Source organism: Lissotriton helveticus, chromosome 11, assembly GCF_964261635.1.
Source record: "Lissotriton helveticus chromosome 11, aLisHel1.1, whole genome shotgun sequence".
Taxonomy (NCBI): domain Eukaryota; kingdom Metazoa; phylum Chordata; class Amphibia; order Caudata; family Salamandridae; genus Lissotriton; species Lissotriton helveticus.
In genome coordinates, this window is record NC_136072.1 from 419989849 (window position 1) to 420008082 (window position 18234).

Consider the following 18234-nt stretch of genomic DNA (forward strand, 5'->3'; position numbering starts at 1 on the left):
TCACTAAAACTCTGCTTCAGAGGGGCAACAGAAAGACAGGCAGGGAGACGGACATGCAACACTTGCAAACTTTCACATTGATTCTCCGTCAGAGCGCACATTTGCACAGGGCGTGTGTCGGACCCCGGCCGAGCTGAGACCCATGTTGTAGGAGTCGGGCAGCGAGGCCATGCTGCAGGCGCTGTTAAAGCCGGGCCTGGCGCTCCCACCACCCCCACCGCTGTTGCTCCCTGTCATGGTGTTGTAGGCGCTGCTCACTATGCAGCCCAGGCCGTAGTCCGAGTCCTGCAGGCGGGAGCCCGAGATCATGCAGCTGTCCTGGTACGGGGAGTTCAGGATCTGGTCGATGCCGAAGCTGATGGGCTCGGGGTGTCACTGGTGCATGTGGTGGGCGCCCATGAGATCCATGCCTGTCCGTGACCACCCGCGAGCCCGAGCCCGCTCGTTGCCACAGGTACCAGCCTCAGCCTGCCCCCGATGCCAGCGGCGTAGAGGCAGAGAGGGGATACGCACAGCACCGCCTCCACCTGCGGCCCCTTTCCCTGCGCTCCGGCTACAGCCCGGCCGCCGAAGCCCTCGGTGCGCGGCTCCACCACAGGCCGGGCCAGGTCCCTCTGCGTTTGGATCCGGCCGGTTCTACCAACGGGAACATCAATCCTGGTGCCAGAGAGGCCAGGGCGAGATGTAGCCCCTCCCCCGGGACCTGCCTCTCTATTGGCTGGAGGAGGAAAGAGGCTCGCCGAATGAGCGTACTGAAGGGGTGGAGGAGGTAGCGCGGCTGAGAGCCGGGGGGAGCGAGCGGGGCCGAGGACATGCACCGTCAACTTTACTTACCAGCATCGCGCACCCCGACACGGGCACTCCGCGCCACCTAAGGTTGTGTGTCTTGCATTTGTTGGGCATGTGTGACTTGGCAGGGTGTCGGTTCAAAGCTCCTGGCCGTTTGTTGGGCATGTCGGCCTCCGCAGGGTGTCGGTTCCGCGCTAGTGGCCGGCCAGACCTGTTTACTTTACCAAAATGGCCGGCCCGTGATGTCAGCAGCCTACTGCATTGAACGTTGTTAACGCACACGCCCACCTCCGATATGGTACTACTTCCAAGGAACTACTTTGGCAAAGAACGTACTTTGCCCTTCTAACGTATATTTTTTGCTGCTATATAGCCTATGTCCATCTGCTTACCCTGCCCGTTCCAACGCTGTATTGGGTGTTTTGATTGGGGCTGTGGTTCCTGAGTTTACCCGCCTCAAAGGTTCCCAGTTCTCTCTTTATTATAGTAGTATATATATATATATATATATATATATATATATATATATATATATATATATATATATCCAACATTCGCAGCTCCCAATTGCAGGAAAGAACCAGTGGAGACCCTTAGAAGGGCAGCAGATGAATTTATTGAGCAGCAGCCTGCATGCCGAGGCTCCAGGGACAAGGAAAAAATACACCATCTATTCCAGCCAGACGCGTTTCGAGTGATGAAACTCTTCCTCAGTGGCTTGTGGAATGGCCAGGGAAAAGCGTCTTGTATGCACCAAACTATATTTATTGTCTTCCCGCCCCAAAGTGGGTGTGGCCCTCGGGCATCCTGGGAGATGTAGTTCGTGCGTGCGCTTCACCCTGGTCAAAATGTCCATACTCTCGGTGTCCTGTCACCAAGTCTCTGCTCTGCTTTGTGGATACTGCTCCCACTGTGCGCAAACACCTTTTGCTGCATAAGGTGAGTGCTCAGTCTCCCACCGCTCGTGCAGTGTATATGGAACACTGCAGCGGCCCCGCTCGACCGCAGTCGGTTCTTCCTACGACCTAGGCAGGCCGTTACTAAATCCAACATTCGCAGCTCCCAATTGCAGGAAAGAACCAGTGGAGACCCTTAGAATGGCAGCAGATGAATTTATTGAGCAGCAGCCTGCATGCCGAGGCTCCAGGGACAAGGAAAAAATACACCATCTATTCCAGCCAGACGCGTTTCGAGTGATGAAACTCTTCCTCAGTGGCTTGTGGAATGGCCAGGGAAAAGCGTCTTGTATGCACCAAACTATATTTATTGTCTTCCCGCCCCAAAGTGGGTGTGGCCCTCGGGCATCCTGGGAGATGTAGTTTGTGCGTGCGCTTCACCCTGGTCAAAATGTCCATACTCTCGGTGTCCTGTCACCAAGTCTCTGCTCTGCTTTGTGGATACTGCTCCCACTGTGCGCAAACACCTTTTGCTGCATAAGGTGAGTGCTCAGTCTCCCACCGCTCGTGCAGTGTATATGGAACACTGCAGCGGCCCCGCTCGACCGCAGTCGGTTCTTCCTACGACCTAGGCAGGCCGTTACTAAATCCAACATTCGCAGCTCCCAATTGCAGGAAAGAACCAGTGGAGACCCTTAGAATGGCAGCAGATGAATTTATTGAGCAGCAGCCTGCATGCCGAGGCTCCAGGGACAAGGAAAAAATACACCATCTATTCCAGCCAGACGCGTTTCGAGTGATGAAACTCTTCCTCAGTGGCTTGTGGAATGGCCAGGGAAAAGCGTCTTGTATGCACCAAACTATATTTATTGTCTTCCCGCCCCAAAGTGGGTGTGGCCCTCGGGCATCCTGGGAGATGTAGTTCGTGCGTGCGCTTCACCCTGGTCAAAATGTCCATACTCTCGGTGTCCTGTCACCAAGTCTCTGCTCTGCTTTGTGGATACTGCTGCCATTGTGCGCAAACACCTTTTGCTGCATAAGGTGAGTGCTCAGTCTCCCACCGCTCATGCAATGTATATGGAACACTGCAGCGGCCCCGCTCGACCGCAGTCGGTTCTTCCTACGACCTTCTTCCTTCTTCATCACTCGAAACGCGTCTGGCTGGAATAGATGGTGTATTTTTTCCTTGTCCCTGGAGCCTCGGCATGCAGGCTGCTGCTCAATAAATTCGTCTGCTGCCATTCTAAGCGTCTCCACTGGTTCTTTCCTGCAATTGGGAGCTGCGAATGTTGGATTTAGTAACGGCCTGCCCAGGTCGTAGGAAGAACCGACTGCGGTCGAGCGGGGCCGCTGCAGTGTTCCATATACACTGCACGAGCGGTGGGAGACTGAGCACTCACCTTATGCAGAAAAAGGTGTTTGCGCACAGTGGGAGCAGTATCCACAAAGCAGAGCAGAGACTTGGTGACAGGACACCGAGAGTATGGACATTTTGACCAGGGTGAAGCGCACGCACGAACTACATCTCCCAGGATGCCCGAGGGCCACACCCACTTTGGGGCGGGAAGACAATAAATATAGTTTGGTGCATACAAGACGCTTTTCCCTGGCCATTCCACAAGCCACTGAGGAAGAGTTTCATCACTCGAAACGCGTCTGGCTGGAATAGATGGTGTATTTTTTCCTTGTCCCTGGAGCCTCGGCATGCAGGCTGCTGCTCAATAAATTCATCTGCTGCCATTCTAAGGGTCTCCACTGGTTCTTTCCTGCAATTGGGAGCTGCGAATGTTGGATATATATATATATATATATATATATATATATAGCACAGTTATTGACAGTTCTCTACCTAATCCATCACAAATGTAGTTTATTATCAATGTTCAAGTTTAGGGTACTTTGATCCCCAGTGACTTCAATAGAAATGTTCAACATTATCATGTCCTCTTTCTTTTAACGTGAGGCTGGGCGTCCTTTTTGGTCAGACTTCATTTAGATGTATATGTAATTGGATGCCAGCCAGCTACACTCAACTTGAACTGAAGGATTTGACTGGATGGTGTCACTGTTCAAACGTGAGGCTCTGCAACTGATATTACGGGTGGCCTGCTGACTGAAGAATTCTTGGACACTTGGAAGGTAGCCAGGGTATAATGAAAAACATCAGAAGATTGGACTCCCATGCTTCGTTTAATTTAAGCCCTCCATGTGGGCCAGGTTCCAGGGAAAAAGGAAAAATAATAATGGGGGACTGCTTGGGCCGCCTGCTGCTCTGGGGACCCTCTCCTCCCCGGGGCTGAAGACAAAGGAAATGCTGGGTGCCATGCAGCCCACCGCAGCCCTGTTGACCGCCACCTACCTAGGGCTATTTTAAAAAATAATGCTTGGGGGGGCTACAGCTTCCCCACACAGCCCCAGGGACTGCCACCTCCCTAGGCGAACTCACACAAATGCGGGGAGCCATGCAACCCCCCACAGCCCCGGGGACCGCCACCTCACTGGAGCTATATTAAAAAATGGGGGGGCTCTGCCCCCCGCATCCCCGAGGACCACAACCCCCCGGGCTTAATTAATGTTGGGGGGAGCGGCGCAGTGCCCCTCGTGGAACAGTAGATTGACCTGGGGACCGCCACCCCAGGGCATGCTCCAGCAATGTCCTGGGGTGCCCACCCCCGAGACATTGCAGTTTGCTATGGTGGGATTAAAAGTATTACATTTTTAAAACTCTGGCACGACGCCAGTGGCCACGCCCCCTGCACGTCACTCTACAAACATGCCTCCTGGCGCAATAGTGGTTTGGAAATGAAATCCCCTTGAATGCTGAGGGTCTTTGGGGGCCAACAAGCCCTCTTGTTACCTCCAGTAAGTCCCATAGAGTGGGATTGCTGAGAGAACTAGAAGGCCACACCCCCTTTCTCTATCACTCTGCAAATGTGCCTTCTACCGTGCTTCTATTTGAGGGATTCATTCCACTTTACTCCTGATGGCCTCAGGCCTAAAGTGGACTACTTCCGCCAACCAGTAGTGTGCCAGGAGATGCATTTGTAGTTTGGTAGAGAAAGAGGTGTGGCCTCTGACAACCTCCCAGCAATCACTCTGCCTGGGTGTTACTGGAGTTGGCAGTAGTGTAAGTTAGCCCCCAAGGACCCTCAAGAGTCAAGGGGACTTCATCCATGAAATAGTAGTGCACCAGTTAGCTGAGCTAACTATAACTCACGCCTGCAATGCACTGCTTATGTTCTCACATATTGCATCACATATTACATATCACATATTACATCACTCATAACATGGTCAGTGACATCACTGATGACATCACTGATGACATCTCAAATGACATCACTGATGACATCTCGAATGACATCACTGATGACATCATCCACAGAGTCTCTGATGCACCCACTCACACCCCCATATGACCTTTCATACACCCACTCCAACTTCCACACTACCATTCTCAAAACCATTGACACACTCTTGCCACTACTTACACACCCACTCACTTCTTCATAGATCTACACACACACATCCACTCAGTCACCAATACAGCCACTCATACAGCAACTCACTCACTAATACAGCCATTGATGTATCCACCAATACACTCACATGGGCCACTCACACACTGTCAATCACTCATAGAGCTACTCACATGCCTACTCAGTTGCCTATATTGTCAATCACACAGCCACTTACTCACCTATACAGTTATACACACACACACACACTCACTTATTAAAACAGAAACTAACACATACTCACTCACCTATATAGTCACTGGCACAAGAACACACTCACCCATACAGCCATTATAACAATCCCTCACTCACACATACAGTCACTCATATACTCCAACACTCACCTATACTACCTTTACCATATACCACTGACACACCCATTCACTCACTGACAAAGCCATACACACAATCAGTCACCTATAGAGCCCCTCACTTATGCACTCACTAACCCATACCGTCACTGACTCACCCACTCACTCATCTATGTGGGCATTCACACACCCTCCCACCCACCCCCACAGGCACTCAATCACCAATACAGGTACTGAGACAACCAATCAATCACCCATACAGCCACTCATGTACCCCCTCACCATCCCATACAGCCACTTAGACATCAACTGACAGACTGATACAGACATTCTCAAAACCTAGTCATTCACCCATACATTCACTAAAACACCTAATCACTCACTTATAGTCAGACACACACCCACTGAATCATTCATCTAAACACTCATACATCCACTGATTCACCAAAACACCTTGGTATGTATATTTAACACTCATAAACCTTTCTTAAAACGCTCACAGTCACTGGATGATGTCATCGGTGATATCATTTGAGATGTCATCAGTGAAGTCACTGACCATCTCATGATTGATGTAATATGTGAGGTCATAAGCAGTGCATTGCGGGGGCACGAGTTATAGTTAGCTCAGCTAGCTATAACTGCTGAATTTCTCTGGTTTTGTACGAGTGAAAAATGAGCCTAACTATGACGCCCCAGTAACGTTTGATTTTTTTCAGTGAATACATATATATATATACCTCTAATTTCTCTTAATTTCTAATATATATATATATATATATTAATTTCTAATATATATATATATATATATATATATATATATATATATATATATATAAATTAAGAGAAATTAGAGGTCAAAACAGCTGGACGGTTGGTACGGTGCTACTCTCACTGTACTGCAAATTAAAAAAATAACCATTCAGATTGGATGAGAGGACTCTTTTACCCGTCAGCTCCATCACTCTCCCAGGACCGAGCAATCTGGTTGGCCGCAACATCCACAGAAATATTGCGACTGCCAGTTCGGTAGACGGGGACAACGTCCCTGTGTACTGAGTTTATACGTAAAAAATAATATGCAAGGGACAGGGTAAGGGTAGCCTGACCCCTTACCCCTTGTGTGGGTATCCAGGGACAAAGCCCACAGGACATAATGTGGCAAACCATGCAGTCCCGCAAGACTCCTGTGGGAGCCAGAGCGACCCTCCAGTGAGGTCCCGCTGGAGTACTCAGGGGTACCACGGGCCATTGCAAGTGTCAAAAAGTAAAGCTTGCGCTGTTCTGTGGTACCTTGGAGTGCTGCTTGTGTGGCAGAACTGGGGGAGTCTATGTACTCTCCTGGGGACAAAAATGATGAAAAAAATGGAAAATGTACTGCAGGTTGACAAACCGTGGGGTTTGGGCAGCAACCTGGGGTTGGCTGACCACAGGGTTATGTGCACTCAACCCTACGTCGGGCACAGTTGAAGGATGTGCGCCGCAGGAAGTGGGTCATTTGCAGCAGGATGGTCAAAAGACCTGGCTGCCTGCAGGGGTGTTAGGTGCAGGTCCAATCCACAGGCTAAGGCATGTGCCCAATTCTCCTCCAGTCATGGCCAAAGATTATGTGAGGCTGGGGAGGTTAGCTGCAACGTGGTGGGGTTGCTTGCTGTGGCCATGCATCTTCGTCCAACCTTTTGTGGTGTACGGTTAATTATATCTCACTTTAAGTTAAAAAAAAAAAAAGAAGAAATTCACAAGGTAATGTTACATTTAAAAAAAAAAAAGTTCAGCAGTTATACTTTAGTGACCTAACAACGCCCCCATAATGCACAGTTCATGACCACACACATGACATCACTCATGACAGATGGGAATATGTTGGCACGCGGTGCAGCAGCACCTCTCCAACTGCCCTAATGCCTAACGCTGCTTCACACTCTTTACGCGCTTTATTTGCCCAGGATTTTGATTTTCAAGTGGGAAAGTACCCAGTAATACTGGATCAGCATGTTAATCTTCCACAAAACTTTTGAAACTCGGACTTTGGTCGGTAGAAATTGACCGGAATTGGTAAATATAGGGCACACAGCCACAAAAAGTACAGTGACTTAAAGCAGCTGAGAAAACATATGGCACTCTGTAACCTACCTCAAATTACAAAATAGCCGTGGCAGAATTACAATGTAGTATATAAGATGCCATCCTTATATGAAGAATATTTTGCCTCCAAACGTAGATGTTATCACTGATACTGAGAAACGCGACTCTTTACTTACCTCCAAATAGTATGTGGTTGTACATTGGAAAGACATTTAAATAGCTCAGTGGGTTCTAAGCGCTTACAGGATAACACGGCATGTAGACTTTCATAAATTATAAAAAAAATGTCTCAAATAATTCAGTTAATCAGAACACCTTTTACGTAATCCTGCGCGGTGTGGGGCGCATTAAAATGCTAAATGATAGGCTACTGATGTCCTTCTGTTGCTGATGAGTAGAGGGCGTACTTACACGAGTCTCCTTGAACACACGAACATCCGGCGACGAGGAGGAGGAGGACGGCCAGCTTGGGCAGATTCCGCAGCATCACTTTGCCTCTGGTGACAGACAGTACCAGAGCGGTAGATAGCAAATGGCCCTTCTGGTCGTCACAAGCTTGTGTAGGCATTTTAAAGGGTGTTTTAAGCCCCCTTCGCCCACACCACCCTATTCTCCGTTATTGGGACTTTTTTGTTCGAAGTATTTCCGTTGTGTGCAGGTTTACGTAGCAAGAGGAGGTAGCAGTTCGGCCCTCCGAGGCAAAGGCGTGAAAAGCGCGGGTTTCCTTTCTCAAGGGACTGGGAACGTGTCGCAATTGCCTCTGTGGTGGGGACAGAGTGCGCATTTCAAAACACGGATATGTGGGTAGTCATTTCATAAGTACCACTGAGGAGGTGGTGATCTGTAACCCTCTGGGTTAATTCAGCTGCTGGCGAGTTCTGTGCAGACATTTGTCGATGGTATCCAACACAGTTGAACATTTTCTCATATCTATATAAAAAATAACGAATGAATGAATATTTTCTTTATAAAGCGCTCTAATACCCCAACCTGGCGTCTTGACGCCGTTGCATATTTAAGTTTGCTCAATTCGAATTAAGGTATCATTATAATAATAATTACATTCAAGTTCTGAAATTGGCTTGGTGGCTTTTGGATTCTCTGAGTGAGAGTGGTATGCAAGCATTTAGTATTTCGGATGACATTTGTCTTTTTCAAAATGTAAGTCAATCCAGTTCTAATACTTTGTGGTAGCTGTGGGATCCCTAACTAGATACACCGATAACATCCACTTAGCAAGCATGGCTCACATGCAATTTAGTACATGGAAGGCATTGTTAGCAAGACCACAAATGCTAATAGCCAAACACATGAAAAGAAGCACATGTAATTTTTGTTGAAAGCAGGACTACAAAAAATATGACAACATAGCATCTGTATGCATGTTTAACACTGCAAATATTCAATAACAGGTGAGTAGATTTAGCTTGTTTCCGCTTTGCTGCAACAGAGAAAACCAATTAATTTAGTTGAAAGTAGACATTTTAAAAAAAATGTTAACTCGTGGCAGCTTGATCCAGGAACACCAAACCCATGTTTTTTGGTACTGGGCTTTTTTTTATTCAGCAAATCTAAGCACTCTAGCAATGTTAGTTTTTCTTTTCTTGATTTGAGCCAATGTGTTTATAAAAAAACGATTTGTAGTGAGGAAGTATTGGCATGGATACAGGATAGTTGGTGTGCCTCAAGTGAATTGCATTGTAGGATAATTATGATACCCGAAAGTTAGCAACTCTGATAGATACCATCTCCTTTTCCTGGGCCTCACACTTGCTAAGCGAGACATTGCCAGAGTATGGAAGGTGGAGATGCCGCCCCTTGTAGGCGGTTGGGAAAGGGGAATGGACTTCTGCATGGAATTGGAGGAACATTTCAAAATATGAATGCGATGGGCAGATTACCATGGTCTCACTCTTGCCCCCCTGCCATCGCTTTCTTAATCTCTTGAGGAGGAGGTCTAATCTTATGGTCAGGATACAGGTTAAGTTATATGGAATGCCAGTTTGGGGTGCGTGGTGCAGCAGGGACATGGAGCGCAATACCAAAAAGTTATATTGCAGTCTGTTCTTAGTTTAGTGTTGTAAGAATTTGATGCCTTGTTGATAACTACTAATGTATATATATCTGTAAATGGGACCTTCTGGGCCAAATACTGGCATGAAAATCAATAAAATATTTTCTGGAAAAAAAAAGATTCCAACGCTGGAGTAGGCAGGCAATGCCAGGTTACAAACTGGTGCTCATTCCAAAGAGAAGAAGTTCTGGCCAACGTCCTTGGGGCTTGCACCCTCTCCCGTGAGCTCAGTCAAAAGCCTGGGGGTGATTATCTCTGAAGACCTATCAATGCGACCCCACATCAACGCGGTCACATCTGCCTGTTTCTTCCACCTCAGGCGGATTCGCAAGATCAGTAGGTACTTCAGTAAAGAAGCCCTGACCCAAGTTGTCATTGCGCTCATCACCTCCAGGCTCGATTATGCGAACACTCTCTATGCAGGCATTCCTGCATGCCATCTTCAACGGCTGCAGCTGGTGCAGAACCAGGCCGCCCGCCTGATTTTCCACCAGCCGAAGCATCAGCATGTCACTCCTCTTCTTCGCAGTCTACACTGGCTCCCGGTATCCAAACGCTGCACTTTTAAACTGGCATGTACCACCTTTAAAGCCCTATCAGATGCAGCTCCCGTCTTCATCTCTTCGGCCTTGTCCCGTCATATCCCTACGAGAGCTCTTCGCTCAGCTTCATTAAACCTTCTCGAGGTCCCTAGATTCAAAAGGAAAAAGCACGGTGGCCTGAGCTTTTCCGTCCTGGCCCCCTCTACTTGGAACTCCCTTCCACTCTCTCTCCGACTCTGTCCAAAGTATGACTGCTTCCGCAGACTTTTAAAAACCCTGCTCTTCCAAGCCGCATTTGACTAAACCTCCAGCCTCTGGTCCACGCCATCTGTCTATGAGCGCCAAGAAACCGATGGTGATAGTGCGCGTTATAAATATTTTTAATAGAATAATAGAATAATAGACTACAGACTGACACCTAGTAAAACTGATTTCTCAAATGAGAGATTAATACAGGTGCTGACGCCACTCATTTCTCTACCTCAAAATCAAAATTGAGCCTTTAAGCAAAGGAACTAAAGATTAACTGGTTATGAAGCCTTCAACAATTTGTCTGCCCATCCATTCATCTATTCATCTACCTGTTCCTCAGTCCATTCGTTCGTGCATCCATTATCTCTCCGTTTGTCCCTCTGTCCATCTCGGTGTGTCTGTCTGTGTGCTTTATGCTTGTGTCTCTGTATGCCTGTTGCCTGTGCCCACCTCTGTCTGTTGGCCTGTGTACAAGGATTCCTGTCTCTCCCTGGATTTCCCAGGCAGCTATTCAACTGTGTGTAAGGCTTCAAAAATCGATATCAAGTCCTGATTCATCACATTTCAATCTCGGCCCTACATTTTTTATCCCTACTTTCTTCTCTAGATTATTTACTGTCTGCTGATTGGACTCATAAGGTTCACTACTCACTCCAATTTGTATGTGGAGACCATTGTATTCACAATGCCCCTCTTTTACAGCTACCTATTTTTAAATTTAATTTGTTGGTACTTTGAGGAAGAAATAGAGCAGTATGCCTGCTTATAAATCCAACATGACATAGCTTCTGTTGGGTTTTGTGAATGGCTGTCTAAATGTCCAGCGGCCGGTGTGCCTAGGTGGATACACTATGGAAAAGTCTAACCTACTCACTTTGTCAATGGTTGTTTAAATTATGTCTTTACTGGCAGGCGTGTTTCAGAGTTAAATAGCAACATTGGAAAAGACATTCGTCTGTCATCAAGACTGATTCAGGTCCTCAAAATACCTAATATTACAGAGGCTGAGGTAACTGACTTAATCCCCAAAAAATGAGGACAGATGGTGCTCCAGGTCCCAATAGCGTCCCGGCATCAGTGTTTAAAGCCTCACATGTATACTGGTCAGGACAGTATACACCACTCTTCAAACACACCTACACCACTTCAACAATTCCATCATCATGGAAAGGTTCCATCCTCTTCCCCATTTATAAAAAAGGGCGACTGCACGAAAGCAGACAACTACAGCCTTATTGCTTTATTAGACACAGAAGCAAAAGTGTATGCAAGAATACTACTGAAAGAACTAGAAACCTGAGAAAAAACAACAACCTTCTTCCCTTCTTTCAATCTAGTTTCAGGCCTGAAAGCTCCCCCATAGATAACATCTCAGTATTGGGTCACCTGTCACACCTAGCTACACAGCCAGCGCAATCACCTCTTTTCTGTTGTTTTGTAGACTACAGCGCAGCATTTGACCTGGTTGATAGAGGGAAACTGTGAGAAAAATTAGACTCCTGGGGTATCCCCCAACAGCTACTAAAGGCAATAATAGCAGTACATCAGGGGATCTGGGTCCGCATAAATACCAGCCAATCCACCGTAACAGTGAAGGTGCCAAGCAACAACGGCCTGAAACAAGGCTTTGTCCTCACCCCCTTCTCTTTAATCTTTACAGAGCAAACCTGGGCAATGCCTTGGCAGGCGCATACCAAGGATGGGGAAAGTGTGACTCCAAAATCCTCCAGTATGCCGATGACATTGTAATAATGGATCACACGCGGACTGGTCTACAGAAAGCACTTAATGCACTCCAGAGGTATAATCAAAAGAACAACCTCATGGTGAAACAGGAGAAGACCAAGATAGTCATCCTTGGGAAGTACCAACGAAAGAAAACAGCTCAATGGTGCCGAGGTGATCGGCAAATTAAAACATGTCCATGCTACAACTACCAGGACGTCAGGCTGTCAGAAGGGGCAAAACCAATGGCCCACCTAAAATACTTAAGAAGCAAGGGGGCCAGCATCATTTACAATCTGAAACGCCTAAACCAGAGACTACACAGTACAACTGCGGAACCCATCTTGAAAGTTCTTACAGCCAAACTTATCCCCTCTATTAATTATGGTCACCTAGTATTTCCTAGCGCACTCAACAAGTTCTTCATGAACCTCCAAGTCTACGCTTACAAGAAGGTTCTAACTGTCCCCAACAGGGCAGGAGAGCCAGAGTGAGACTGGAGCTTGGACTCCCCCACCAGGATATTATTTGCTTAGGGGACATAATAGCAAACCTGGGCAATGCCTTGGCAGGCGCATACCAAGGTTGGGGAAAGTGCGACTCCAAAATCCTCCAGTATGCCGATGACATTGTTATAATGGATCACACGCAAACTGGTCTACAGAAAGTACTTAATGCACTCCAGAGGTATAATCAAAAGAACAACCTCATGGTGAACCAGGAGAAGACCAAGATAGTCATCCTTGGGAAGTACCAACGAAAGAAAACAGCTCAATGGTGCCGAGGTGATCGGCAAATTAAAAAATGCCCATGCTACAACTACCAGGACGTCAGGCTATCAGAAGGGGCAAAACCAATGGCCCACCTAAAATACTTAAGAAGCAAGGGGGCCAGCATCATTTACAATCTGAAACGCCTAAACCAGAGACTACACAGTACAACTGTGGAACCCATCTTGAAAGTTCTTACAGCCAAAGTTATCTCCTCTATTAATTATGGTCACCTAGTATTTCCTAGCGCACTCATCAAGTTCTTCATGAACCTCCAAATCTACGCTTACAAGAAGGTTCTAACTGTCCCCAACAGGGCAGGAGAGCCAGAGTGAGACTGGAGCTTGGACTCCCCCACCCGGATATTATTTGCTATGGGGACATAATAGAATACTACATTAGCACTTCGCGTGCCTCGGCACCCTAACTTAAAGCTCAAATTAAACAATTTTTGAAGAGGCTGGTTTCCCATGGCTGGTACAGTTTGCAACGGCCACAAGTCTACTTGAAACAGAAGTTCACAATTTGCATAACCAGGATATCGCGGTCACAGCCTGGAAAAAGACAGTAAATGCACAGGTTAAGAAAATATCACATAAAAGGGACTTGGAAAGTTTACACTGCCAACCCAATCTTTCTGCACTCGGTGCCTCTCATATCCTGGGAAAACCTCAGCCTTACTTTGAAAAAGCTTTGCCAGTCCCGGCCCGGAAAAGCATCACTTACATGAGACTATCACAGACTTTAATCCATCCTGGGCTCAGTGGGACAACTCAGCCGATTGTCGTCTATGAAGCTATCAACGTGAATTTTGGCTTCATTTGCAGTGCTGCTGCTCAAAGATGACAAGAGAGCGGCATCACCTGGTATTGCCAATTTGCAGGTCTTAGACACTGCAGAGAAGTCTCAGACCTGTGCTTCTCCGCCAATACAGCACAAACTGTGGCCAGACTAGTGAAATTTGCAGATGTAATTTGGGCTGCACTGACACATACCATTAAAGCCACAAGCTGCAACGAATTGGCCGCCAAACTTGAGTGCCAATGATCAAATGGTCTGCACAACAAAACTACAGTCCTGTTCCCACAATATAATTAGAGTCCTGTCTCAGATTTGTCCCAACACAAATCCCAGGTACACAAAGGAACTAAAATGATCAAGACTATAAGATCAAACAAGCACGTCAGACAAGTCCACCCATGCACCCTGTACTGAAACGAGGAAAATAATATTGTATTCAATATTTAGTTACAACCAATGTTAGGACAGTTGACAAAAAGGTTTTATTTAGCACTGAAAATAAACATTAATTTACTGTGTAAAGGGCCCAGCTAAAAGGACAAGCAATCTGGGTTCCCAGACACAGGTGCCATCCTTATGCACTAACACTACAGTTCTAGCTCAGACCATTGATTTTACAGATCCAAGCAAAACTAGTTACACCAGTTGGAGTATGCATGGTAGTTATAAGTTCAAAATCTTTAGTTTTTTTCGTTTTTATAATGTAATGATTTTATTTAATTAAAAAATAAAAGAACCAACACGTAACGCATCAAGACTGATTCAACCGAGGGTGATACAGGTAACTCTGGTGGTATGTCGAAATTTGGAGAGCTTCTTGGATGTTCAGAGTAATGGGGAGCTTAAAAAGATGATTCTTCTTCAGTGTGGCCAGCGGAACTACTCTATAAGGCATATTCGTTCATACTTGCCAATTATTGTGTGAATTCAGCGCTGGTAAGTGTTTAGTCCAACATTTTTCCATAGGGATCATCACTGCTTTGGCAGTCCTTCAAAAATATTCACAACATCCTGATACTTCATGCAAAAAGATTCACCGCATCCGGATACTTTATTTTGGATTGAACGAAGGCCCAACATCCAGTTCCGGTTTTAAAGTTTGGATCCATTTGTTCAGAATTGGAACCAGGAATTAGTTGAAGATATTTAGATCTTGAAAGTTTCCTGGAGGTATTTTTATGTAGATGTTCTCACGACCTAAGTTGAGCATTTTTATGAATTGCTCCAAAAATGCAAGCCCAGACATGCACGGGTGAACAGATCAACTGCCCTTTAACCATTCCATAACTGGAGAATCTCCTATAGGTTGCCTTTTTCCATAAGAGGGAGCTCAATGTTTTTTTAAAGGCATACCAGATTTTCAAGCATGCCTTAATACCCTTGAGCTAACTTTTTTAAAATATTGATTGAGGAGCAGAGAATTTATATAGCACCCTTCCCTGGTGAATAATTCCATCATGACAGTGAAAAGCTGACCTCCATTTTGACAGCGTTGTCGCCCCACTGCCAAAATTAAATAAAATTATCATAACACTATGTTATAATTTTATTTTTCCATAATGAGGCAGGTTTACAGGGGAGGGGGCTGGACTAGGCTGTCGTTACAGCCAGCATGGGTGGAGTTGTTGGGGCACTTAAGTGTGCATGGCATTTTGGCCGGCTGTCTTGGGTCAGCCAAACATTCATGCACACTTTGCATGCTCTCCACCCGCTGCATTGTAAAGCCTGGGCGGAGAACATGCACAGGCTCTTAATCCCAATCTAAGCGCTGAACCACAGCACTGAGACCTATCACAATGCTCTTGTCATGGTGACAGCAGTGCTGTGATAGGCTTAGGGGAGCCTGTGAGGGCTTCCTGCTTCCTTCAGGAACAGAAGAGGATGGAGGCGAGGCAAGGCAAAGCAGAGGCCAGCAGCAAGGTAAGTCACTTTAAATTTATTTTCCTACCCCCCCCCCGCCACTTCTACCCCCACCTCTACCCATACTACTCGGTGGCAGCCTCCACTGTAAATCACATTAGTTATTGGGAAATCTCAGACTCCATCTTAATGAGATACACACATACAGCCTGTAACTCGACCCTGATAGGTTTTTCAGGCTCAAATCATTACAGTTTGATACACTGTTGATAAATCATTCCCTGCAACTTCCTGTAAAATTACTTTCCCTCTCCATCCTCTTTCTTCTTCCATTTGGACTATCTCTTACTTGCATAAACCTCTAATCCCTGAACTGTCATTCTCCATTTCTCTTTCTCTCCCTGGTTCTGTCCCACCTTCTTGCTGGCTACCCCCCTTCTGTCCCTCTCCCTCCTGTTCTGCCTCTCCTTTTCTGTGCCCTTTCGTTCTATCAAAACCTTAAAGTCTTAAGACTAATGTTTCTATCCTAAAGAGCACAGCAAGCACAGATACCTCCCTCGTCTCTCATCCCTCGGCGCAGACATTGCCACACAGCTCACTTTAGGCACACTCCGGGGTAAATCACTGTGACATGGCTGCCAAGGTCATTTGCATGATTTCATTGACCTTAACAGGTTTGTAAAAAGTCAGTGACTCTGTGGGCCAATCTGTCTCTACCTATTTTCTATGTCGTATTTACCTAATTATTTATTTCCTTTAGCTTAATCTGTAAAGCACAGAACATTGTTTTTAAAAGCAAATGGTATCTTCTCATCATTTCAATACAATCTATGTGGCTATGAGCTTCTAAAATAGAATGAATATCAGCCTTCCGCCATGGGCAGGTGCATTGTAAGAAGAGCTTAAACACACATATATTATTTTAATTTAATACGGGAGCAAGGTTAGGGTCACCAGTCTCAGTCTTCGGCCATGAAAGTAGGAACATAACCTAAAAATGTGTTAAATGCCCTTAGGTGTGTCGTCTTCCATGCCTTGGCCCTCTCAAATTATGTCCGTCCATATCATCATCTAGCACAATCTTTGCAACGTAAATGCTTTGATACCCATGGAGAGTGTTTGGAGAGAAATGGTGACCTTTCAAACTCAATACAGTGACTAATGAGAACAATTCGCGGATCCTACCTCATTGAACTACAAAATCCTCTTATCACCAAATTGTATTCTCCTGTGCTAATTGCTCTGAAGTAACCATCATCATCATCTGAGGACTTTATTTCGACCACTGTAGATCATAAACGTTTAAGACATAACAAAACATCAGACATATACATAAAAAAAATACATATCTATAAATTTAGTTTAAAATATAATAGGAAAAGATAAAAAAACAGTATAAAAAAGTTAATGATAAAACACAAGCAATGAAGCTTACGAGGACCTACAAATAGCAACATAGCAATAATGGTATTCTAATAGGGGAAATCAGCAGTATTCCAAATTCAAGAGAGCACCTGGACACCAATCTAAGCCAGTTCACAAACTAAAAACTGCTTGTACATACTTCGCTCGTCTTATCCACATCGTCATTAAAAATGTAGCCATACAAAAAAAAACATAACCCGGCTTATATCTGATTGCAATTATCTAAATGCCTCTTGATGACACCTAATACCCAGGATTTTGCATAGAGGAATAATAGACAATGTTGGCTTTTGCGATTTCTTAATTGCGATTTTTAAGGAATCGCAATTAAGAAATCGCAAAAGCCTATGCATGTAGAAATCGCTTAAAAAATAATGATTTCTAAACATTCCTTAATTGCGACTCGCAAATTGCGACTCACAATTAAGGGATGCCTCCCCATTCATTCCTATGGGCCTAGAGGCCCATAGGAATGAATTGGAAGACATACTCAATTTGCGATTCTCAATTAGAGAATCGCAAATTGAGAATGCAATTTCAAGGGTGCCAGGGTGTCAAAAGGACACTCTGTTGCACCCCTGAAATCTGCATATGAGTACATCTTGCACACACACATGCCCCAAGGGCATGTGTGTGTGTTTAATGGAAGTTTGAAAAATGCACTTTAGTGCATTTTTCTAAGTTTTTGCAATTTACCATGAAGTTCAATTTCATGGTAATTTGCGCCCCCTATTAGCGAAATCGCGAATTATTTTACTTTAATGCACTGCATTTAAGGAATCTCAATTTGCCATTCCTTAAATGCAATTGCAATTTGAGAACTCGCAATTAATTGCGAATTCCCAAATTGCGAGGGCCTTGACCCTTGATGCATCGGAAAAGCTAATTTTGCAATCACAAACAGCTGATTATTGCGAATCGCACCGTTTGCGATCGCAAACAACTTTGATGCATGTGCCAGTTAGAGCGAAGCTGGTTGTAAAATGGATTAAAAAAACATAAATATGAAATTCAGCACTACCTCGACAACCCATGCAAACATCATCGATAGTATTAAATCTATTTTGCCAATTACTAGTTAAAGATTAAACAGGTAAAAATCAATATTAGAACTGAAGGTAAAGCTTTCTCGTCATAGGAGATACAATTTCATTGATGGTGCTCTCATAAGAAGCCACTGCTTTAA

General features: G+C 45.4%; 1 protein-coding gene across 1 annotated transcript in view; it reads right to left on the reverse strand.

Annotated features, from left to right (window-relative positions):
• The window catches only part of LOC144792795 (eotaxin-like), a 125135-nt gene extending 116922 nt beyond the window's left edge, over positions 1-8213 (reverse strand). The window contains exon 1 of the mRNA XM_078667998.1: positions 8011-8213. Within this exon, the coding sequence (XP_078524124.1) occupies positions 8011-8167 (157 nt within the window). The 5' untranslated portion in view covers positions 8168-8213. The remainder of the gene's footprint in view (positions 1-8010) is intronic.
• Between the last annotated feature and the right edge of the window lie 10021 nt (positions 8214-18234).